The following is a 25262-nucleotide window of genomic DNA, read 5'->3' on the forward strand; positions in this document are numbered from 1 at the left end:
TAATATCATAAGCCAAATCAGAAGTCTTTCTTCGCCATATTAGCTAGTTAAAATGAAGTGCCCCACAACAAATCCTTTCCCTGTTCCTCATGAGCGGTATCAGCCAGGTGATCTGTTCATAGGAGGAATGCTGTCTCAGATAATGTATATTTTAAATGAGGTTTACTACATGGAACACCCCTTGCAGGAGCTAAGTCTTGATCTTCCAGTGTAAGGAGCTTTATTTTCAAGTCAGCGTTTGTAATATCAAAATGCCACTGTTTAGTCACAGTATTGGAGGAATTACAATGATTAGATGGTAGTCATAGAAAAGAAGCTCATAATTAACTCCGTAGAAGGCATGGCTAATAAATAGTGAAAGGACTGAACTGAACATTTCTCCATATTTTTCAGAAATCGTTTTTCTGATTCTTATTGAGAATTATGATTACATGGAGCCCCTTTTATCGTATAAAGTAAATGGCTTGGACCGAGGGGCCTGTTTTCATCCTTTCCAGAATTTTGATTGTGTAATATTAGTTTGCATGTATACTTATGGTTTCTATGTCATAACAAACTGGCTTATTATTCTGCTTCAAACATTTTGAAAGAAGCATATTACAATAAATACAACATAGATTACACGATTACATGAACGTAAAATAAGGTGAGTTTTCTGAGGTAGAAAGAACTGTAAGGCATAAAATTGGGCGGCATTTTTTTAATTCTATTTTAGAGTGGAAATGTAAAGTTGGACTGAAAGAGAGTTTAATAAAACAAGCATTAGTTTTGTGTAGTACAAAGATGAACATTACCAAAACTGCAATATATTTCTGTGTTGACATGTAGAATGATCACCAAATTCTACCAGCATCTGATGGCCTTGGTGTTCGCTGTAAATGAGATCAATAAGGATAACCACCTTTTGCCCAATACCACCCTTGGATTTCATATTTATGACAGCTATTATGATGCAAGAACGGTCTATCGCAATATCTTAGATCTGCTCTCCAAAGCTGACCAGTTTGTTCCCAACTTCCAATGTGGGATGGAGAAAAATCTCATAGCTGTCGTTGGGGGGATTGGTTATGATGTTTCCATGGGCATGGCAGATATCTTAAGCCTCTACAAAATTCCACAGGTAACAGATTTCAATAAAGGATAATATTTGCAGCTCAGGGTTGAAATGAAGACTCCGCTAAGGTTGCCTCAAAACATTTCAAAGTCAGTAGGGCATTTTCCCATGCCTCCTGTTTCCTCTTTCTCTTAGCATTCCCAAAATTGTTGTGGCAGAATTATGAGGACATATCCAAATGAAAAAAGTAATTAATTACCACACTCACTTCTAAACAGCCCAGTAGTTATTTCATCTCCTTCAATAGCATTTTAAAGATTCTAAAGTGTTTAACATTTCAAGTTGCCCTACTGCTTCATCTGTTGCCTTCTCAGCTATGATCAACTACAAAATTGTTGTGTGAACATATGGAAGCACAAAATCATTTTCTGGTTGGGCTTCCATATGGGTCATTTCCACTGTCAGTTTCATTCTTTTGTGCTTTTCCCAGTCTCTCTCATGTCTTCTCTTCAGCTTTATTTACAATGTATTTTCTTTGATTGCACCAGAGGAGTCAAAAATGTGTTTTTCCTCTACTCTGTTTAGTGTACCTGAAGTTACATCTGCATCAGTAATATAGTCTCTTATGCAGCCTGACAGTAATATGAGGATATTTCTCTGGGTCTCCAGGATTATCTTAATAGAGCTTTGTCTTCTGTATTAATACTAGTCAGATTTGATCAATGGGCAGGCAAGTGCCTGATATTGGGGAAAATATGTAGAGTGCCAAAAACAAGAAGCTCACCTGAGCTCACATTTATTCTATGAAAAGAAGGTTATTGGAGGCTTTGAAGAAGAAATTGGATAGTCCTTTGTCTGAAATATGTAGGGTTTTCTGCTTGAGCAGGGCGGTTTCACTAGAAGACCTCCTATGTCCTTTCCAACTCTGTTATTCTGTTGTCTGTATATTTCCTCCCACACGTTCAGTAACAGGAATGGAAAGGAGAAAAAAAAATATATTCTGTATCTCAGTGATACAGTAAAAAGAAAACAATAAACTGTTCAGATCAATCAGCACCATAGAAATCAGCACTGTAAACTCAACATATTTGGAAAGAGAATATATTAGACTCATGGAAAGAGATCTAACTAATATAATAAAATGTGTATTATGAAAAACTAAATCATACTTTGTATATGAAGGAAGCTGATAGAGATCATTCTGCTAATTTCCTAAGGTCAGTGAAGTATATAAATATTCATTTCACATATAAGTTTGTCTCTCAGGATATTGAAAATCAATGAGTACAGTATTTAGTCATTAAGTGATAAGGGGAGAAAGTGTGTATAAAATTAAACATTAAAAATTCAACATGTTAGGTACAGGGAATCAAACATACCTCAAAACTAGTGATAAGAAAGTTAGTTCTCTGATTATGGGAAATAACTAGGGGTCACTTTTTACCTTTACTAAATTCAGATTTCTGTCCATTGACTTTCTCTTTTTTGTCATTGACTTGTCTATTTTTATTTCTTTGCTTTTTTTTAGATTACCTACGGCTCTTTTGTCCCAGAGAAGAAGTATAAAACTCCTTCCTTTTACCGTATTGTCCCTAATGAAGCCCATCAAGGTTTGGGGATGATCCACATGCTGCAACATTTTGGATGGTCTTGGGTTGGCCTCTTCATTGTAGATGATAACAGTGGAACACTTTTCCTGCAAAGCCTGCAGTTCTTGTTTTCCAAGAATGGGATCTGTTCAGCTTTCATTGAAAGAACTCCAAAACAAGCTATTACTTACGAGTATGGAGACGCATTGGAGACAGCTGAGAAATACAACCAACACATGATGCAAGGAAAAGCCAATGTTTTTATTGTCTATGGAGAAACAAGTTCATTTATTTGGTTGACCTTAATGATAGAAACAGACAGCAATCTACCTGAAGAATTTATTCCTGGTGGGAAAGTGTGGGTCACGACTGCTCAGATCGATTTTGCATTAATGAGCTTCCAGCAAGGCTGGCGTTTGCAGAAGTTTGGAGGAGCCATTTCTTTGACATTTCAGTCCAATGAAGTTCAGGGATTCCATACATTTCTTCAGAGGTTTCAGTCATATAGGACACAAGGAGGTCTTTTTCTCAAGGAATTTTGGGAACAAGCATTTGGGTGTCTTTTCCCAAATTCCACTGGAACATTAAAGGTCAGGAAGACATGTACTGGAGAGGAAAAGCTAGAGAGTCTTCCAGGTTCTTTTTTTGAGATGGCCATGGCTGCTCATAGCTACAGTATTTATAATGCCATCTATGCTGTGGCACATGCTCTACATAAAATCTATTCATCTCAGTTGAAAAGGAAAACAAACATGGATCTCCAAGATCCAAACATGGATCTTCAGAAACTGAAGCCCTGGCAGGTATTTTTTCTTCTATCGGGTTAATTAAGTGGTACTAAGATATCAGAATAACAGAATAACAGAGTTGAAAGAGTCCTTGGAGATCTTGTAATCCAACTCCTGCTCAAGCAGGAAACCCTATACCATTTTAGACCAATGGTTGTCAAGTCCCTTCTTAAAAGCCTCTAGTGTTGGAGCACCCACAATTTCTGAATGCGAGCTGTTCCACTGGTTGATTGTTCTTATTGTCAGGCAATTTCTCCTTAGTTCTAGGTTGCTTCTGTTCTTGATTAGCTTTCATCCATTGCTTGTTTTGCCTTCAAGTGGTGTGGAGAATAGGTTGACCCATTTTTCTTTGTGGCAGCCTCTCAAATAGTAGCACACTGCTATCATGTCACTTCTAGTTATCCATATCAAGGATGAGGTGATCTCCATAGGAGCTGAAAATAATTTATTCCTATAGAAACCTGCAGTAAGATATAAATAGTGAATTTAGATTTACAGTCTTAATTTTTATATTAATAATGTATTGGTTGTGTATTGTATCCTTTGTTCAGAGGCTTTTTTTTGTGTCAGATGCACCTTCAAATTATGAACACATAAAATTCAACACTGAGCTAGTACAATAGGTATACAATAGTTCATAGGAATATAGCATGTGTACAAAATACATAAAATAAATAGGATTAAAACTAAATGACATTCTCCCTGTATCAGGCAACAATGACAGTATTTTCTTTAAAAAAATATTGGTTTTTAAAACAAACATAAACAAACAAAACATAAAAACATCAAGTCATCTTCCATATACGTACATACGGTGTGCCAGTTGGTTTACAAATTGTTTTTTACTTCCATTTCATAGTCTTCAATTATAATTACATTGTATATAATCTCGTATTTTCAATCAAATATTAAATACATTAATATCATTATTAATCAATCATTTGACTATACTTTTATTCATTCATATTTTACAAAATAATCATATTTTGCTTAATTAGTTTTATGACAATTCATATTATTATCCCAGATCTATCCTAGAATCATTTTGTAGATATAATAAGAAAAGAATACATCTTTATATATTTATTATTTTCTAAAAGTCTACATATTTCATTACTATATTTTATTGTCTAACCATTGATAGAATAGATCCCAAATTTTATAAAATTGTTTATCATCTTGTTCTCTAATTTCAAATGTCAATCTACTCATTTCGGCACATTCCAATATTTTCTTAATGATTTCCTCCTGTGATGGTATTTTCTCATTTTTCCAGTTTTTAGCAAATACAATCCTAGCCACTGTTAATACATTTACAATCAGGTATTTCAAGGCTTTACTATATATTTCAGGTAAAATTCCCAATAAAAATATCTCTGGTTTGAAATCTATATGCTTTTTTGTCATTTTTTTCCAACCACGTGTGGATTTTAATCCAATATTTCTTAGCATCCGCACAAGTCCACCATATATGGTAATATGAGCCAAGTGTCTGATGACATTTCCAACATTTTTTGGATTTATTCTTGAACATTCTTGCTATTCTTGTCGGGGGAAAATGCCACCTGTAAAACATCTTATCCAAATTTTCTTTATATGCTGTTGACATTGTCATTTTATAATTTTGAGACCACAATTTTTGCCATTTCTCTAGATTAATCCCATATCCAAAATTCTTCCCCCAAGCAAGCATAGTTTTGTTAACTTATTCTTCTTCTAGTTTAATTTCTAATAAATATCCATACAATTTTTAAATCACCTTTTCATCAGTACCTGTCAAAATCTTATCTAAGTCATTCGGTTTATCATAGAAACCTTCTGTTTTATAATCTTTATCATACCTTGAATGTATTTGCGCATATGAAAACCAATTTATCTTTATACCTTGTTCCTCTAGTTTTTGTATAGATTTAAGTTCACCCTTTTTATTCAATAATTCCCCATATCTAACTGTTTGTTCCTTTTTGTATATTATAGGATAAGAAAATGCTTCAATAGTCGATAGCCAGACTGGAATTTTCAAATAACATTGTCTTTTAATCTTCTCCCAGTTTAATCACAGAGACTCCGATATATGTCTTCTAAAGTACCCCTGTGTTTTAGTTCCTTTATACCATAAAAAAGCATGCCACCTCAACAACAGATCATGTTCTTCTAATGTCAACAAACTAGTATTTCTTAATGTTATCCATTACTTAACCCACATCAGATTTGTAGCTTGGTAATACAACTCCCAAATAGGCAAGGCAAATCCTGCTCTTATTCTAGCATCTTGCAAAAGTTTTAACTTTATTCTCGCTTTCTTACCTTGCCATATATATTTCAACACAATTTTATTTAAATCTTCAAAGTAGTCTTTTCCCAGCCTAATTGGAATTGTTTCAAACAAACATAAAATTCTGGGTAATATATTCATCTTGATTGTTGATATTCTCCCTATTAATGACAGTTGTAAATTTTCCCATTTTGCCAAATCTAGGGCTTATCTGCTGTTTAAGTTTGATATAATTATTCTCTTGTAGTGTACTGCACCTTGCTGTCAAGTATATCCCCAAGTACTTGATCTTATTCGTGACCTGAATTTTCAATAGGTCTGCCAGTTCTTCCTTTTGTCTTGATAGCATATTCTTTGTCAAGATCTTTGTCTTATCTTTACTTATTTTCAAACCAGCCACCTTTCCATATGTCTCTATCTTTTCTGTCAATTTTGATGCTGTTTCTAATGGGTCTTCTAGGATAAAAACCAGGTCATCTGCAAATGCTTGCAACTTAAATTCTTCCTTTTTAATTTTCATCCCTTTTATATTCTTTTCATCTCTAATATTTTTATTTAGCACTTCCAAAGTTAACACAAACAGCAGAGGTGATAGTGGGCACCCTTGTCTTGTTTCTTTTCTTATGTCGATAGAATCTGTCAGTTCTCCTCTATCATTACCTTTGCCGTCTGCTTATGATATATAGCTTCTATTGCTTGAATAAATTTTCTAGCAAAGCCCATCTGTTCCAACAGTAATAACATGAATCGCCAATTCACATTATCAAATGCCTTCTGTGCATCCAGAAATATCAGAGCCATTTGTTTTTCAGGATGTGCCTCGTAGTATTCCAAAGTGTCCAAGATTACTCTCATATTGTCTTTAATTTGTCTCTCTGGCAGAAATCCATTTTGATCAGGAAGGATAAAATTATTTAAATATTTTTAAGTCTTTCTGCCAATATTGAAGCAAAGATTTTATAATCTGTGTTTAGCAGGGAAATAGGTCTATAGTTCTTGATTTGTAATGGATTTGTGTCCTCTTTTGGAACAAGTGTGATATACGCTTCTGACCATGATTTAGGTATCCTCTTCTTTAACATAACTTCATTCATAACTTCTAGCAATGGAAAGTTCAATGATTCTTGAAATGTTTTGTAAAATTCTGCCGGAAGTCCATCTGGTCCTGGTGCCTTTCCATTATTTTTCTCCTTAAGTGCTTCAGTTAACTCCATCACCGTTATATTGTTTTCTAACATTGTTTCAATCTCTTTAGGTATATGGGGTAAATTAGCATTCTGTAAATTTACTTTTTAACTCTTTCCTCATCAATATTCTCTTGTGTGTATAGTTTCCCATAATAGTCTCAAATGATTTCCTTCTTCTTTTTTACTACCATAGCAAACTTGGCCTTGGTCATCTGTTAATTACAATATTTTCCTTGATTCTTTCTCCTTTCTCAATTTATATGCTAACCATCTGCCTGGTTTATTCACATCTTCAAAGTAGTTCTGTTTAGCACCTCTAATTATCTGTGCTAGTTCTTCTTCCTTTTCTCTTAGACCCATTTTATGTTTGGTTATATCCATTTTTAACTTAATGTCCTTTTTCTGTGGCATTTTCTGTAGCTCTTTTCAAGTCCTTTATACTCATCTTCTAATGCCTTGAGGCTGGTGATTTATTAAGGCCTGATACTCTTACCTGTTACTTACTTTTAAGAATCTCATTGTATATCCATGGGAGATCTGCTGAACATCCCTCCATTTGGAAAGGATATCTATTCCGTTATCTCTATCTACTATAATTGACACTGAAGAAAGGAGGAAAACCTGCAAACCCCATGTCACCCACCATCAATTCTCTGAGCTGATCCAGAAAGACATAATGATCAATGGTACTGAATACCACCAAGAGGTCAAATAGGGCAAGAGGGGTGCCCAACCGCCATTCCACCAATGCCAGATATAATCCAAAAGTGCAACCAATATAGTTTCCATCCCATATCTGGGCCAGAATCTTGAGTGAAAAAGATCCAGATAATCTGCTTCATCCATGGCCATTTGAACCAGTCATACAATCCAAGCTCAAAGGTTTTTCTCTTTGAAAGAGCAACAACTTACGAGTGTTTACAGTTGTCTTATCCATTGAGATCCCATTTTACTGTGTTCCCCTGTGATAGAATTTTTAATATTCATAAGTACTAAATTCACATACTTATGTGAATATATACCATGAAATGAATTGCATGGTAATTAAGACATTAATTTTTAAAAAATAAATTTTCCATTTCAGATAAGCTGAAAAAACTAAGTTTGTGCAAATTTCCCCAATTTTCAATACACTGCAGAATATTCATGTAAAGTTTTTATAACTGTATTACTATTGGCTCATATATGGAATACATATTTTTGTTTCTTTTTCAGTTTTGTTTTATTTACTTCTTGTTTGTTTCTATTTTCCTTTGTATTTTATAAAAAAAAAATCGAATTTGAAAACCAGAACTTTTAATTTGGTTACTTGTAAACAGTGTAAATTTGGGGAATGTATTAGTTCTTCAGCCTCAACCTTTAGATCATTTCCAAAATCACAAAACAATATAAATAAAATTTAAAAGCCTACTTGGATGGAATATAAACTGAATGAATTTAAAATTCTTGCCTCTTTTGGTTTTTCTAAATTTCAAAGTGTTTTTTTTTTTAATTTACAGTAGAAGTGGCAAAAAGAAATACAGAATAATAATGTTGGAAGGGACTTTGGATATCTTCTAATCCAGTCCTCTGCTCAAGCAGGAGATCTGAAACTATATCTGTCCAGTTTGTTCTCAACAGCCTCCAGTGATGAAGTACTCAGAACTTCTGGTGTAATGTGGAAAGACATGATGTGGAAACAATTTCAGTCATGGGTTTAAGGTACAAACTGCTACACTACAGAATATAATCATAGTGTGGGAGTGATTCTATCGGAGATAAAGTGAAATCTGATCTTCTCTTATTTTATAGGTAATGATTCCCATTCTGTAAGTTTTTACCTATAATAAATCTGTGTAATGCTTCACAGTTTCCATATGAAGTATGGGACTATTGGATCTGATGAATTGTTATTCAATTGTATATTAAAAGAGACTACAGAGAACTACTAATTAAAGGAAATTATGGAGAACATGTAGTCCTGTGAACAGAAATACGAGGAACTAAGGAACATCTCTCTTGAAGAAAGGATGAATTTCATAATAAATCTGCATATATGACTTGGTTTCATATCTTGTCCTGACTCACAAAGCACACTGCAAAATTACACTAGATATGGTAACATCTTTTAATAATTATTCAGGGTGATAAATATTTTTATTTAGTTTATTATTAAACTGTGTGTTTTCTTAGAGTAACTAATAACTGCAACATAATAAGTGAAAAGAACAAACTCAGAGCAGAAAAGGGGAAATGGCATTCTTATCCATCTTCCTTGGTTGTAAAAGGAATGCATTTATTGTCTTTACATGATCTTATTCACACTGGAGTTCCCACTGCAGTTCTTAGATGTTTACTTTTAAAAAAAGAAAATAGTTAATAGGTTTGGCCTTCATGTCTTTAGAGTTACCTCTGTACTTACATTTAAATTTGATACTTCTTTAAATGTAATTGTGTCATTTCAGACAATTTATATGGATGGTTAGAAAACTTTCATTGATTGACTTGAGATTAGCTGGTCTCTAGTTTTCTTCAAAACATATTCTCTCATTAAGTTCTATGAGCCTGCTTTGGAAGTTCTTGGGACAGGGAAAAAGATTTCCCAAAATCCAGATTTCCAAGTAAATCAGAATGGTAAAATTACAGCTATTGGAATAAATTAAATATCTTTTGAATTTTGATGTTTCTCCTCTCAACTTAAAAACATAATAAAAAAGAAAAAAAGAAAAAAGTTTTTAAACAAATCTTATCAGTTGTTCCCTGTTATTTAAATCAGGCCTCAAAACCATAATGTAACATTTAGGAAAAAAGATGCATCCCAGGAGCACACCACTAGAGCACAAGATAGAGAAGATCTCCACAGCCACCATGGCTTTTCCTCTGGTGCTCAGGTATGTCGGTACAAAGGAGGTCCACACACTGCAGAAAGCCAACATGCTGAAGGTGATGAACTTGGCTTCATTAAAACTGTCAGGCAGTTTACGAGCCTGGAAAGCCACAATGAAGCTGGCAAGTGAAAGGAGGGCCATATAGCTCAGGACACAGTAAAACATAACAACTGACCCTTCATTGCATTGTAGAACCATTTCTTCAGTTGTTGAACGCATGTCTAATTCTGGGAATGGGGGAGAGGTAGATAACCAAACAATACAGATGCTTGCTTGGAGTAGAGAGCAGAGAAGGACAATAGAAACAGCCAGTCTTTTCCCCACCCATGTCCTCATCCGAGATCCTGGCTTGGTGGCCTTGAAGGCAAGAGAAACAAGGATGGTTTTGGCCAACACACAAGAGATGGACAGTGAGAAAGTGAGGCCAAATGCAGGCTGTCTGACGAGACAGGTGATTCTCCCAGGTTGTCCAATAAAGAGCAAAGGACAGAGGAAGCAGAACAGAAGAGAGATGAGGAGAATGTAGGTGAGATCCCGGTTGTTGGCTTTGACAATTGGACTGTCTTTGTGCTTAATAAAATTTCCCAGCATCCATGTTGTGGTGAGGGAGGAAAAAGCAGCAAGACAAGCTAAATTATACCCTAAAGGTTCTTCATAAGACAGAAAGTTTATCCTTTTCAGGAGACATCCATTTTTTTCTTGATTTGCATACTGATCTTCTGGACATTGGACACAAGCTACCATATCTGAAATTGGGGGGGAGAGAGACACGTTGTAATCAGGAAAAATAAAATAGCAACAGTGACTAAACTGAATCCTAAAGATTCTTTATAAGACAAGCAAAAAAAAATTCACAATTTTTTTTCGCACTGAAAGTTAGAATGTCTAAAAAACAAGTCAATATAGATTCATGAGACAGAGAATTAATGCCATGCTTAGAATCATATAATTTTCAATGAACTTTTTCATTGACTTGTTCCACTTACAAATATTGTGATACTTTGGTACTCAACTGCGTGGAAACTCTTTGAATTTGTCATTTTGACAGGAAGAGTTTGTCCCAGTACTCATTGTTTGTTAGGTACTCAACACACAATCTGGAATTAGTCTGTTTTATCTGCATTGTGACTCACTACATTATTCATTATGGGGAAAATTGTTTGGTACTCATGGTTTTTATAGAATGGGAGAATTTGGTGCAGCCAACTCTCTGTACCCAACTTGCCATGGTCAAGTGAGTGTGGCCAACTCACTATGGCAAATTCATGGTGTGTTAACTTGCCATGCCATACTCATTGTGGGACAACTCATTCTTTGACAATTCAGCAATTCAATTTAAATAATATTAAAAGTGATTTATTTTTGTCATTCACATTTCATTTTCTCCTTCCTTTTGCATCCTTTCTTTTAATGACTCAATTTCACAATTTCTTTGATATAAATGTAATTCTTGTCCTGTGGTGAATTGTCATGTAACAAATTGGCCAAGGCAACATGTCCTACAGTGAGTTGGCTGCACTGAGATGGCCGTGCCAAGTTGTCCTAGACCTTCATTTTTGGTTGTCATTCTATCTTGAACCAATTAATGTTGAGTACTAATGTACCACTGTAAAATGACATGAATGTATAACCTGAACAAAAAAACAACAACAACAGATTCTTCTTCTTCTTCTTCTTTTTCTTCAGCGTTTGTCTCGCGCTCGGGCGAGGTCCACTAATGTCCTTAAGTACTGCTTCCACACCTCTCTGTCTACTACGTATGTCGGGTCTGCCTTCGCGATCTCTAGATTGGCCTTGATCGTGTCCATCCAGCATTGCTTAGGTCTACCACGCGGTCTTGCTCCTCCGACAGTCACCTTCATTGCAGATTTGATGATAGATTCTTCCTTGGTGCGGATCACGTGGCCGAACCATCGTAGCAGGACTGCCTCATGACCGTGGAGATGGGCAATGCACGTTGAACCGTCTCGCACTTCTTCGTTCCTGATGCGATCGAGTAGGGTGAGGCCTACCGACCATCGGAGCATTCGCGCATCTCCATTACCTGGAGTCTGCTTTCGACTTCTTTGGTCGCCGGCCAGCACTCTGCGCCATATATGGCCACGGGGCGCACCACAGAGTTATAAATTTTCACCTTCAGGCGCATCGGCATCTTCTTGTCACAGAGGACGCCCGTGGCGGACTTCCATTTGCCCCACGCTGCGTTGATCCTGGCTGCCACCTCAGTTTGTAATATAGGCCTTCTTCCCCAAGAATAGTTCCCAGGTACTTGAAGGTGGAGGCGCGGTAGCTCCTGCCCGTTCACATGGATGGAGCCTATCATTTCATTGTCAGTGGTCAGGTATTCGGACTTCTTTAGGGTTCAGCCAGAGCCCGAACTGCTCGGGAGGCGGTCGTGCCACTGTTGGACTAGGTGCTCGAGTTCAGCCTTGCACAGTTAGCCAGGAACACATCATCGGGTCAGAGAGCAACGTCCATGGGCGGGCGTGTACAGGTCGTGTGTAATTGTGTCCATCACCAGAATGAACAGCAGTGGTGAGAGAGCAGAGCCCTGGTGTCGCATGACGGTGATATTAAACTCCTCTGATATCCCAGCTGCCGCTTTACACGGCTTTTGTGACATCTGTATAGGAGTTGGACCCATTGTACGAGGCAGCTCAGGCACGCCGTGATCTCGCAGTGCGTACCAGATGAGATCGCATGCGGGACTCGGGTCAAGGCCTTTTCCAAGTCCAGGAAGGCGGTGGAGCAGGATTTTCTTCTCTCTGTGAGCCTCCATCAGCATCCGCACACCGAAGATGGCATCGGTGGTGCCGCGGTTCTTGATAAATCCGGCCTGGTTGACTGATGTCGACGATGTCCCGAAACGCGCTATCAAGGACACGTTCAAGATCTTTATAGTGTGTGACAGTAACCTGACCGGGTCTGTAGTTGGAGCAGTCCACTGGGCTGCCCTTTCCCTTCCAGATCGGAACAGTGGTGCTGCGGTACCAGTCGTGTGGCACTTTTCCCATGGAGATGATGTTGTTGAACAGCTCGCACAGCCACAATGCTGAGCCCGGTAGTGCCTTTTTCCAGAAGTCGACAGGGATGTCATCTGGTCCTGTTGCCTTACCGTTTTTCATGGCCTTGATGGCGTCGGTGACCTCGCTGGCATAAATGCCTGAGACTGGGCCTTCAACTGGGTCACCTCGCGGGGTTCGTGGGTGTGGGAACAACAGATTAGCTGAAGGTATTAGTATTTTAGTACTTATTTGATTTGTCAATCGCTTACAAGATACAGATATAAGAATAAATATAGTTTTGAATGTATGAGATAGATATTTATGAGGTAGATGGGTACTTATAAGAAAAATAAAAAAGCAATAGGACAGGGAAGGTAGGAGGAACACAGACTCAGTGATACACTCAGTGTACTTCTATGGTGTACTTGATTTCTCTGGAAGTTTTTCTGGAATTTCAACTTCATTTCTATAACAAAAAACAACAACAACAGAGTATTGTGTTAGCTTACCCATCTCCTTGGAGATTTTTCCTTTTGGACATGGAACACAATCATAGCAGCAGAATTTTTTTCCTTCATTCTTCCTCTTCTGATAACCAGGGTGACAATAATCATTGCACAGAGAAACAGGAATGACCTAATTATAAATATTAAATGTTAGAACATGCATTGTTTTGAAGAAAAAAAAGTTAATATACTGGAAATAAAATGTTCTATTATATTAAAAGAAATACCCTAACAAAAGGCTGTACAAAAGGATCAAAAATTCAATTTATTTAAAAACAGTTAGGTCCTTTTCAATTTTACCTTTAATTTGAATTTGTGAGTTTATCTGATCTGAATTTCCAGGTGTTTTTTTTCCCCAATTAGATTCATATCAGGATTTCAATATGGAATATTTCATTAATTCAATTTATTCAATGCGAAAAAAATGAGTGAATCAAATTCCCTTTAAATCCCAGCTCTAATGCATCTTCACTCAAACAAGGAAATACAGTCACTTAAATGGATGTGTTTGTCTTTCAGTTTTTTTCCAATTTTTAGGGGAAGTATAATAAATAATGTAAAAATATATATTTGTCTTAGTTTTTAACAGTAAAAGTTGAAAGAATATTCTTCTTGATTTTTATAAGTTGCCTGGAAGAAAAACACTAAATATCCCAAACAAATGAACCCATCTTACAATGATCATACAAACTCTCCTTGCATCCATAACTGGTTAAACAATCTGTGCCAAACTATCATGTCCACATTTATGGCTAATTCCTTTCCTTTGAGAGCATCAGGGTTCACTGTTCCAACCTTTACTCTCTGGTAAGTAGAATTGGGAAAGACAGCTATATTTATAATATCAAATCCACCCTCCATCTTCTTTTGATCATAAAAAGTCAAGGTTTCTCCAAGAGAATTATTGAATTTCATGCCTTTCAGAAATTGGTGGAGCTAGATTATTGGGACAAATAAAAAAGGAAAATAAAGAATAGAAAAGTATGAGTAATTTTGTCATACTTGCACTATACTTTTGAGAGAGAAACTCTGAAAACATAGACAATCAATTTGTTCAACCTCTTGAGAAACTGTTAACTGCCAACAACATGGGGGTGGGGTGGGGGATACAGTAATAAGAAGGATTCAATATTGCAATTTAAGGAAGGGTCAAATAAAAGGTAAAATGGATTCTAGACTAGCACAACCCCTTGGTCCCAGAAAGAGACATATAAAAAACTGAAGAAACAATTTCCAAACATGCTCCTCACTTTCCATCTATTTTCATTTCATGTTATTCTGATAGATATAAGGTTGTTAAGGATGTGTTAAGGACTGAACAACAGCTAAGGAGCATTCCTTTACTATCTTCATCAACAGGTGAAATTCCTGAATAGCCAAAAGACCTCGAAAACCAGAAATTTAGTTCAGGGTCTCCAAATCCTGAGCTATGGACTGGACTGGTATTAGCACATAACCTGTTGGGAACTGGGATGGTCAAGTGATGGGTGAGCTCACAAAGCTTCATCTGCGCATGCATGGCATCTAGGTTGTGAACAGAAAACCATCTCCCCCTTCTGCCACTGCTGCCTCCATTGCCACTGCATGGAGCCAGAAAGGTTGGGGACCACTGTCTTAGTTCATTCAAGATTTAATCCTTGCTCCTGGACATGTCCAGGGAATAAAATGCAAAACATACTCTGTGAACTTAAATGCAACAACAACATAGAAAAATTCAGCTGAGTTCAGTTTTTTACTTGCTTACACACAATAGACAGAATCTTTCCTGGTTAAAGCCTTACTATTCTCATCCTAACAGATATATGCTGAGACATTCAAAGTATGGCTACTCTAATTCCTTTCTATCTTTTTTTTCAATATCCAAGCTATGTGTCACTTGCTCAAATTTCTGGAATGTGTTCTCTTCATCCTGGGTATCTGCCTGTTAACTGTAGTCCAGCAAACCAACTCCACCTCTACAAAAATTATTTGTATAAATACAAAGATGCAAAAAAAGATAAATATGATCAATGGACATTAATATTTGCTTCTTGCCTGCTTGCATCATGCACTCTTTTCTATTATCTAGTGCAAAGTATTTGTAGCACACAAATCACCTGCCATGGTTGTGAATCTTCATACTCTGATAATTTATGCCTCAAAAAATGCTTGTGGTTAGATCGAAGTAAGGAAACACCATGTAAAGCTTGAGCCAATACATAGACTGCATTATAGATACTATAGCTGTGCCCGGACACTTCCAGCTCAAAAAGAGCTCTAGGAATATCTTTCATCCTCTCATTTCCAGTACAAGTTTCACTGTCTGGAAGGGTCAAGGTATCAGCTGACAATGAACAGTCAAATACTTGTTCCCAGAAAAGTGGAAAAAATCCATCTTCTTGAATCCAAGGAGGCTTTATGAAGTTCAGGAATTCCTTGAACCCGGGAATGTCTTTGGAGTGAATTGTAAAAAATATAGCACCATCTAAACCCTGCCGATCCCATTTTTTATTCATTCCTGTTAATAAATAATCCATCTGGGCAGTCATGATCCATACCTTTCCCAAAGAACTCTGCTCATGTCTAGGATCAAATGTGAATATAGTATTAATTATCCATGCGATTGTCAAAGTTTCTCCACAGATGATAAAGGTATTGATCTTCTCATCAGCTGTGTGCTTGTAAATATTTAACCCTATATGGAACATTTCAGATAAATTGTCCCAGTGGGTTAAATAGGGAATTCTTTGTGTACAAGCAGAGCAGATTCCATGCTGGGAAAAAAGAGACTCCATGGTCTGCAGAAAATATTCTCCATGCCTATTATCAATAGCAAAGAGCCAAACCTATCTCCATTCAAATCGTTGAAGCAGTCGGATCATCCCAATGTATTGTGAGGACTCATTCGGAACCATGGAGTAATAGATGGGAATTGCAGCACTATGAATATCCTTCGGGGCAAATGACCCATATGTGAGCTAATAGAAAATAAATACTTATTATATATTATCATCATCATCAATTTCTCTTTTTCTATTTGTATACTTATATTTCTTGGCTCATATGGTCACATTCAGAGTATAATCTTTTTTTTCATTGCCCTCATTTGGAAAAAGAAAGAAGGGAATATTCATGCCTCTGTCCTCAAAGATCCTACCTGTGGAATCTTGTAAAACTGTATAAGGTCTGCAATATACAATGAGGTTTCAGAGCTGAGTCCCCCAATGACAGAAAATAATTTTTTCCTTGTGTCACACTTGTAATTGGGGACAAATTTCCGTGTCCTGAACAGGAGCTCTAGAGTGGTCCGATAAGTCATCATTGCATTGTAGTAGCTGTCATGAATATGGAAGCCAAGAGTGACGTTGGACAAGATTTTTGGATTCTCATTGATCTCCTTCACAGCAAAGACCAAGGAAAGGACATGCTGGTAGAATTTTGTTAGCACGCTGAAAACAGGATAATGTATAGGTCTCATTAAATATTTCTAATTTTAGCCACTTTCCTGTAACCTCATGGAGGTGCTTTGGTCAACATTCAAACACAATTGAAGAACAGCTATTTCAACACTATTGCCATCTCTACTGAACTGAACTAAAGGAAAATGTTTCTGGGACTCAGCATTCTGGGCCAATAGGTGGTAAATGAAAAGAAACCACAGTGGATGGACTGGAAAATGAGGAATGAAAAAACATCTAAAGGGAAAGCATGGAGAAAAATGTTCTGCTAGAGAAGAAATTCAGAAAACTGATGAAAATACCACGATACAGAGTTGGAGGGGATGTTGGAAGTCTACTAGTCATTCTAAAATAGTAGATCCCTATACTGTTCAAGACAAGTGGCTATCCATACTCTTGTTAAAAACCTGCAGTGTTGGAGCATCCACAACATTTGAAAGCAACTGACTCTATCGATTAATTGTTCTAATTAAGGAAATTTCTCCTTAGTTTCACATTGTTTCTCTCCTTGATTAGTTTACATCCATTGTTTTTTTGGTTTGCCTTCTGTTGTTTTGGAAAATAGGTTGTGGCAGCCCCTCAAATATTGGAACATGGCTATCATGTCATCCACAGTGACATGATAGCAACATTCCAATAGTATAGATAGGATACTATAATATAGTATAGATTGTGTACTATCTATACTAATATCTATAAATCTATATCTAATAGTATAGATGGTAGATACGACTCTGTAGCTGAATGAATCTTTTTTAACACACTTCTTTTATTATCTGCTGTCCTGTACCTGTTCAAATCTACATAAAGTTAATAAACCTTTGACTTTCTGAATTTTATTTATTAATTGATTTGATTTTTTTCCAAAGGTTCATGCAGCTATGTAAAAGGAACTCCTCTTTAGGAAAAATAAAATTGCTTTACCATTGCTATGCTACTTATGAAATCACAGAAGGCTCTTATTATAAGATATCTATTTTCACTTTTCTGGTAAGTTTAGTATTATGTAACCCAACCACTCCCACCAGAATTTTCCTTCAAGCATAAACTATGTTCCCTGATCTATGGTTTTTAAATTTTTGTTACATTAAAAACAAACAATGCATTAATAATATTCCAAATTCCAAACTATAGTATATTTTATTAGAAGGTATTCTCATTATGAAAGGAAACAGTCTAGAGCTGTCACATATGTGAACGATCAGAATTACTTACTCTGGACTTTCAAAATAGTCCTGAGAAGGATGCTGCTGAAATGAAACTTCATTAAATTGGTAGTTAGCCATGGATACCATCCCACCAATGACAAGGTCCCCTTCCTGGTACCATTCATTTGGAACAGGTATGGGTTCACCTGGATGACATGGTAGAGACTTCACTCTGAAAAGTGCAAATAGGAAAAGAAAGGACATTTGGCCAGCAAATGCTCTCTAACTATAGACCTTCCACCATCAGTAAGCTAACCCATGTTGGTCTGCATTCATTAAGCCTTAAAATTGCTTTTATTCCTGATTCTTCTTCTTATACTGATAATACTCAAAAAGATTTGTATGATAATGTAGAGATCCAGCAAAACAACTTAATTTGGGGCAGTTGAATTCACAGGACATGTATGTTCTTTTATTCTACTCCGCAATCTCCATGGGACAGTCCTTTTTATATATATATATATATATATATATATATATATATATATATATATATATATATATATATATATATATATATATATATATATATATATTTATTTATTTATTTATTTCTTTTCCTAATGTCTTTTTCAGTTGTTTGAAGTTTTGACAAGGGGAGAAAATTGTTATCATTGAAATAATGTCAGTAGGGAGTTATGTCTTCAGAATTTTCTCTCCCTTAGTATTTCCTTATTTCTTTTCTCTTTGTGATGCAATAATTGGAAATGTTCAGAGACGAACTTCAATTCATCACAAAGCTACACTTTGAGCATTAAAACTTTGGTCATTTCCACTTTTCAACTAAAAATGTTTTTGTGTTCAAGCAGGTTCACAATAACACTTACACAAGTGAATTTCTTTAGTAAAATGAATGATGATATCACTCCCCAGAACTTTTTGGAAATAGGAACATTGTTCCATTTGTGATTTGAAGGCTTCCTTGTGAAAAACACAACAGATTAATTAGTTTGCAGAACCTGATCCACATCTATCTGAAAGGGATCTGTAATCAGGGAAAGGCAATTGTTCTGAGTGGAGCTGATACTTGGTACTTGCTTTAAAGGGATCCATGGGAGAGCTGCTGTAGAATGTCTACTCCTTTGTCTCTATCTACTGTAACTGACCCTGAAAAAAGGAAGAAAATATCATGCACAACACCATGTCAACACCACCCATTCTCTGAGCTGATCCAGAAGGATATCATGATCAATGGTACTGAAAGCCACCAAGAAGTCAAGTAGGACAAGAAGGGATTTACAACCCTGATTCCACAAATGCCAGAGATCATTCAAAAGTACAACCAACATCATTTCTGTCCTGGGACAGAATCCTGAGTGAAAAGGATCCAGATAATCTGCTTCATCCACGACCATGACCCTCAGTGTCCCAATGGCCAGAGTACAGTACTGAAGATTACTTCTGCTGCCTGCTGGCTGCCTGTAATTTGGCAGTTCTAATCTCACCAGGTTCAAGTTTGGCTCAGCCTTCCATCTTTCTGAGGTGGATAAAATGAGGACCCAGATTGTTTGGGGCAATATTCTGACTATGTAAACTGCTTAGAGAGAACTGAAAAACATTGTATAGCAGTATATAAATCTAAGTGTGATTTCTTTGCTATCTGTACCAATTGTACAACCAAAACTCAAAGATTTTTCTCCTTTAAAGAATAAATATTTTCTACCTGAAATAGACTTTGACAGTGTTACAATTGTAATATCCACTGAGATCCCATTTAAAAATATTCTATTATAAATAGGATGTCCTATTTTATCTCCTATGATAAAAAAATTAATATTCTTAAGTACTAAATTCACATACCTATGTGAATATTCACCATGGATTGAATTGCATGATCATTAAGACATATATTTTTTAAAAAAATCCATTTCAGATAAATAAAAACTTATCTTTGTACAAATAGCCCCAATTCTCAATATACTGTAGAATAACTGTAGTTTTATAACTGTATTACTATTGGTTCATATATATTAGTTCATGGCAGCCATGGTAGCGTAGTGCTTAGGATGCAATGCTACAAGCTATTTCAGCTGACTGCAATTTGGCAGTTTGAATCTTATCAGGCTCAAGGTTGACACAACCTTCCATCCTTTTGATGTTGGTAAAATGATAACCCAGGTTGTTGGGGGCAATATGATAATTCTCTAAATCAGGGGTTGCCAATCTTTTGGACATCAGGGACCACCAAACTCATAATTTTAGATCCCAGGGACCACTAACCGGTTCTGTGGGCATGGCCTAATTTGTGGGTATGGCTTGGTGGTAATGTGACTTGCTAGGCATGGCTTGTATGTAAATATTATATTTATATAAATATTGAATTTTTTTTTATTAAAAAAGAGCAACTTTTACCCAAAATCAGGCAAAGCAGGCAGATTGAGTTGCTCACAGGATCATTCAGTGATCTATCTATCTGCCATCGGCTAGCTCAGTCTTTCAAATTTGCTTGCCCTGAGTCTGCACTGAGTTTGCTTGCAAGCAAACCTTCAGTCCTAAGGGAGGTTTGGCTGTGCTGAGCCAAAGATCTAAAGACTAGCAAGAAAGCAAGAAATCCAAACATTTCTTACTTCCTAGCTAATCTAAATCTGCTGGCACAGCAGAACAGATGACGGTTAGAAAAAGGAAAAATAGCAATTTAGCAGACAAGTTTTCTGGATAAGGATTGAGTGGGCAGGAAAGGATCCTGTGGGCCATGTGGGCTGAGCAGCCTTGTGTTTCTGCACAGCCTGGATTAATTGCTTTGTGGGGGTGCTCTGGGGGTGAGATTTCTTTGTGGCCCACCAAAATTTTCTCTCAGCCCACCAGTTGGTGACCACTGCTCTAAACCACTAAGCTCTAAACCACTAAGAGAGGGCTGTAAAGCACTGTGAAGCAGTATATAAGTCTAAGTGCTATTGCTATATAGAATATACATATTTGTTTAGAATAGAATAACAGAGTTGGAAGAAACCTTGGTTTCTAATCCAACTCCCTGCCTAGGCAGGAAATCCTACACCATTTCAGACAAATGGTTATCCAACATCTTTTTAAAAACTTCCAGTATTGAAAGCATTCAAAATTTATGGAGGCAAGTTGTTCCACTGATTAATCGTTCTAACTATCAGGAAAGTTCTCTTTAGTTCTAAGTTGCTTCTCTCCTTGATTAGTTTCCACCTATTGCTTCTTGTCCTGCCTTTAGGTGCTCTGGAGAATAGCTTGACTCCATCTACTTTGTGGCAGCCCCTTCTAGGAATGGCCCTTAGAATTAGGTGCAAATTAAACCTGATATAAATCATGCTGATTCCAAGCCACCTATTCTAATCTTAGTGTCAGCTCTGAAAGCCATATTTTACTTGGGAGTTTCGAGGCTGCCATATTTTGCACCTGTGAATTTGGAAGGGGGGATTTCATAGAGAGGTAGAAGATTAGACTCAACAACATTCTTTCACATAAAATCAAGGCCATGTTCCCTGGCATGTGGAGGGGAGTGTTTGAAGGAAGGTCTCCAGTTGGGACAAGGTTTGACTGGACCATGTGATGGAATGGTGGGTGCAGAGGAGGGATTTTTGATTTTCTAAAGAATGGGGAGTCCATGATAGACAGTTTGAGATTGAAGCTGTGAGGATTTGAGGCTGTAAAAATGGAGTCTGGTAGAGCACTCCAGGCATTGACCACTCTATTGCTGAAGTCATATTTTCTGCAATCGAGTTTGAAGCAGTTTACCTTGAGTTTGTATCGATTGTTTGCCCATGTATTATTGTGGTTGAAGCTGAAGAAGTTATTAGAACTTCTAATGTGATGTGGAAATAATTTCAATCTGCTTCACTACAGACTATTCTCATAATTTGGGAGTGACTCTTACTCAAAGATAAAGGAGACTCTGATCTTTTCTTATTTTATAGATGAGATTCCTACTCTGTAAATTTTATCTATAATAAATCTATGTAATGAATGGTCCCAGAGTTTCCATTTGAAGTACTGGACTATTGGATTTGATGAATTGTGATTCCATTGCATTTGAAAAGAGACTACAGTGAACAATTAACAAAATGAAGTGAAAGAGAAAATGTACCTCTGTGAATAGGAAGGGGAGGAATAAAAGGAAAACCTCTCATGAAGGAAGGAATGGTTTGATAAAAGAAATCCACATATATCTTAATTCCATACCTTGTCTCACTAAGCAAATTGCTAAGTTAGATGTATTAACACCCTTCTAATAATTTTTCAGGATTTATATTTTATTTCTGTTTTGTTATTAAAATGTGTGCTTGCTAATAACAACTGATAACTACAACATAATAAGTAAAAAGTACAAACTCAAAGCAAAAAAGAAAAAATAATCTTAGTTATAAAAGAAATGCATTTATTGACCTTGTGTGATCTTGTTCAGTCTAGAATTCACACTTGGATTTTCACTTTAAAAAAAGCAAATTGCTGATAGAAAATAAATGTTGATCTTTAGTTGTTATATTTAAATTTGAAATTTCTTTAAATGCAATTGAGTAATTTCAGACACTTTAAGTGGATAGTTAGAAAACTTGTTGTTGACTTGACAATAGGTTTTCTCTGGTTTTGCTCAAAACATACAAGTACTCCCCCAACAAGTTCTGTTAGCCTCACTATCCCACTAATTAATTTTGAATTTTGATATTATTCTCAGGAGTGATTCTACCTGTTCCACTATTAGTTTGGTGATCGCATGCACATGTGTGAGCATCTAACATGCAGACACCTAATGCATGTATATAGCTTTCCACACACCAGCTGAGACCTGCAGCATCAATCAGCTGAGAGGATAAAGAGTAAAGTGCAGGGGCAGGTGGGAGGGCTGATCCTGTGCTTTGCTTTTCTTTCTCCTCTCAGCTGATTGATGGAGCGTTTTTTTTTAACTACCAGTTTGGCTGAACTGGTCTGAACCAGTAGCATACCACCACTGGTTTCTCTTCTCAACTTTAAAACAGAATAAAAATAAATAAAAAGAAAAAAGTGTTTAAACAAATCTTCTCATCAGTTGTCTCTTGTTGTTTAAATCAGACCAAAATAAAATAATATAACACTTGGGGGGAAAGATGCATCCCAGAAGCCCAGCACTAGAGCACAAGATAGAGAAGATCTCCACAACCATGGCTTTTTCTCTGGTACTCAGATAGGTTGGAACAAAGAAGACCCACACATAAATAAAACAATAGAAATATATGAGCAATTTTATCATACTTGTACTATGCTTTTGAGGCAGAGACTCTGGAAACATGTAAAATCCTTTTCTCCAAGATTTCAGAGGAGACCCACAGTAAATAAAACAATAGAAATATATGAGCAATTTTATCATACTTGTACTATGCTTTTGAGGCAGAGACTCTGGAAACATGTAAAATCCTTTTCTCCAAGATTTCAGAGTTACAACTAAATCAGAGTGGAATACCCTGCCTCTTCAAAAAAAGAATAACTTAAAACTTAACTTTTGAATTGTGATGTTTCTCCTCTCAACTTTGAAACGCAATAATAAAAATGAAAAAAGATATTTAAATAAATCTTCTTATCAATTGTTCCCTATTATTTAAACCAGGCCTAAATACAATAATATAGCACTTGGGGACAAATATACATCCTAGAAGCATTGCACTAGAACACAAGATAGAGAAGATCTCCACAGCAACCATGGCTTTTCCCCTGGTGCTCAGGTAGGCTGGAACAAAAGAGACCCACACACTGCAGAAAACTGAAGGTGATGAACTTGGCTTCATTAAAGGTGTCAAGCAGTTTACAAGCCTGGAAAGCCACAATGAAGCTGGCAAATGAAAGGAGGGCTGTATAACTCAGGATGCAATAAAACATAACAACCAAACCTTCATTGCATTGTAGAACCATTTCTTCAATTGCTGAATGCATGTCTAATTCTGGGAATGGGGGAGAAGTGGATAACCAAACAATACAGATGCTTGCTTGGAATAGAAAGCAAATAAGTACAATAGAAACAGCCAGTCTCTTCCCTACCCATGTCCTCATCCGGGATCCTGGCTTGGTGGCCTTGAAGGCAAGAGAAACAAGGATCGTTTTGGCCAACACACAAGAGATGGACAATGAAAAGGTGAGGCCAAATGCAGACTGTCTGAGGAGACAGGTGACTCTTCCAGGTTGTCCAATAAAGAGCAAAGAACAGAAGAAGCAAAGCAGAAGAGAGATGAGGAGAGTGTAAGTGAGATCCCAGTTGTTGGCTTTCACAATAGGACTGTCTTTGTGCTTAATAAATATTCCCAACACCCATGTTGTAGTGAGAGAAAACAAAGTAGCTACAGTGGTTAAAATGAGTCCGAAAGGTTCTTCATAAGACAAGAAGCTAATAGTTTTCATGATGCATCCATCTTTCTTATGGTTTGCATATTGAACATCAGGACACTGAAATCAAGCAACAGTGTCTAAAAAATATCAACACAGATTCCTAAGAATGATCATTACTAATTTTCATATTTATCCATACCTTGATGTTTATACCTCGTAGCAGATAAAGGACTTACAGTATGAAGATACATTTGAACATCTCCCTATTATTTTGTGTGTTTTGGTATTAAGTAAAATGTTACTTTGATTTTACACAAGGAAAATTAGCAAATACCATGAAAATCCATTGTTTCTTGATTTGCTTCCTTTTGGTAAAGGAGTTCTCCAATGAAGATTTATGAATAAGTGATCATTTTCATATTTAAAACCATATTGACTTATTCAATGTTGGATCATACTGATCACATTTCAAAATATGGTACCTAAGTATAATATATTCATCAAATTCAAAAAGAAAATGAGAGACAATGTATCAAATATGAAATTGTAAAAGGAGTAATTACATATTTCAAGGGAAAACTATAAAGGAAATGGGATTATTTGTTTCTGAAAGATAAGTATCTATCCCTTTTGATTTAATTTTGTTAGTTCCTACGTTACTTTTAACATTTCATTTCTTGTATTTACCTGCATAAACAGAATGTTGGAATCATTCGGCATTAAATATAAAATACATACTTAGACATTACAAAACCAAGAGAGCTACATACTTTCGGGAAAATACGAATAAGGATTTTTCAATGAAGCAAAATTATGCAGAAATGGATAGATTAGACAGACAGACAGACAGACAGATAGATAAACTGACTGGATGGAAATGAAAAATAATAAAGATTAAAAGTAGCAAGTGGTTTAATTATATTCCTCATTATATCTGCAGGATTGTCATTATTCTTAAGATATATGTTTCATTAGTTTGTCCACTCTTCCTAAGAAGTAAATATTCACTTCCATCAATTTCAGAAGTTTTTGTTTTCATTGTTGTATTTCAAGAATCTTTAGTTAGTGTACTTTGGAGGTTTTTGGAT

At 36.2% G+C, this 25262-nt stretch overlaps 2 protein-coding genes across 2 annotated transcripts; one reads left to right on the top strand and one right to left on the bottom strand.

Annotated features, from left to right (window-relative positions):
• The first annotated feature begins 829 nt into the window (after positions 1 to 829).
• LOC148124329 (vomeronasal type-2 receptor 26-like) lies at positions 830 to 9535 on the top strand. Its single transcript, XM_087916200.1, has 3 exons — positions 830 to 1120; positions 2583 to 3446; positions 9428 to 9535. Exons 1-3 carry the CDS (start codon positions 830 to 832, stop codon positions 9533 to 9535), a joined length of 1263 nt encoding a protein of 420 aa, XP_087772326.1.
• Positions 9536 to 9607: 72 nt separating this feature from the next.
• Positions 9608 to 18192, bottom strand: LOC113454273 (vomeronasal type-2 receptor 26-like). Its single transcript, XM_087916201.1, has 5 exons — positions 18173 to 18192; positions 17924 to 18088; positions 16408 to 16699; positions 13275 to 13401; positions 9608 to 10506 (listed from the first exon to the last, which is right to left on the bottom strand). Exons 1-5 carry the CDS (start codon positions 18190 to 18192, stop codon positions 9608 to 9610), a joined length of 1503 nt encoding a protein of 500 aa, XP_087772327.1.
• Positions 18193 to 25262: the final 7070 nt, after the last annotated feature.

Source organism: Pseudonaja textilis, chromosome Z (assembly GCF_049901715.1).
Source record: "Pseudonaja textilis isolate UNSWEBS1 chromosome Z, rPseTex1.2, whole genome shotgun sequence".
Taxonomy (NCBI): domain Eukaryota; kingdom Metazoa; phylum Chordata; class Lepidosauria; order Squamata; family Elapidae; genus Pseudonaja; species Pseudonaja textilis.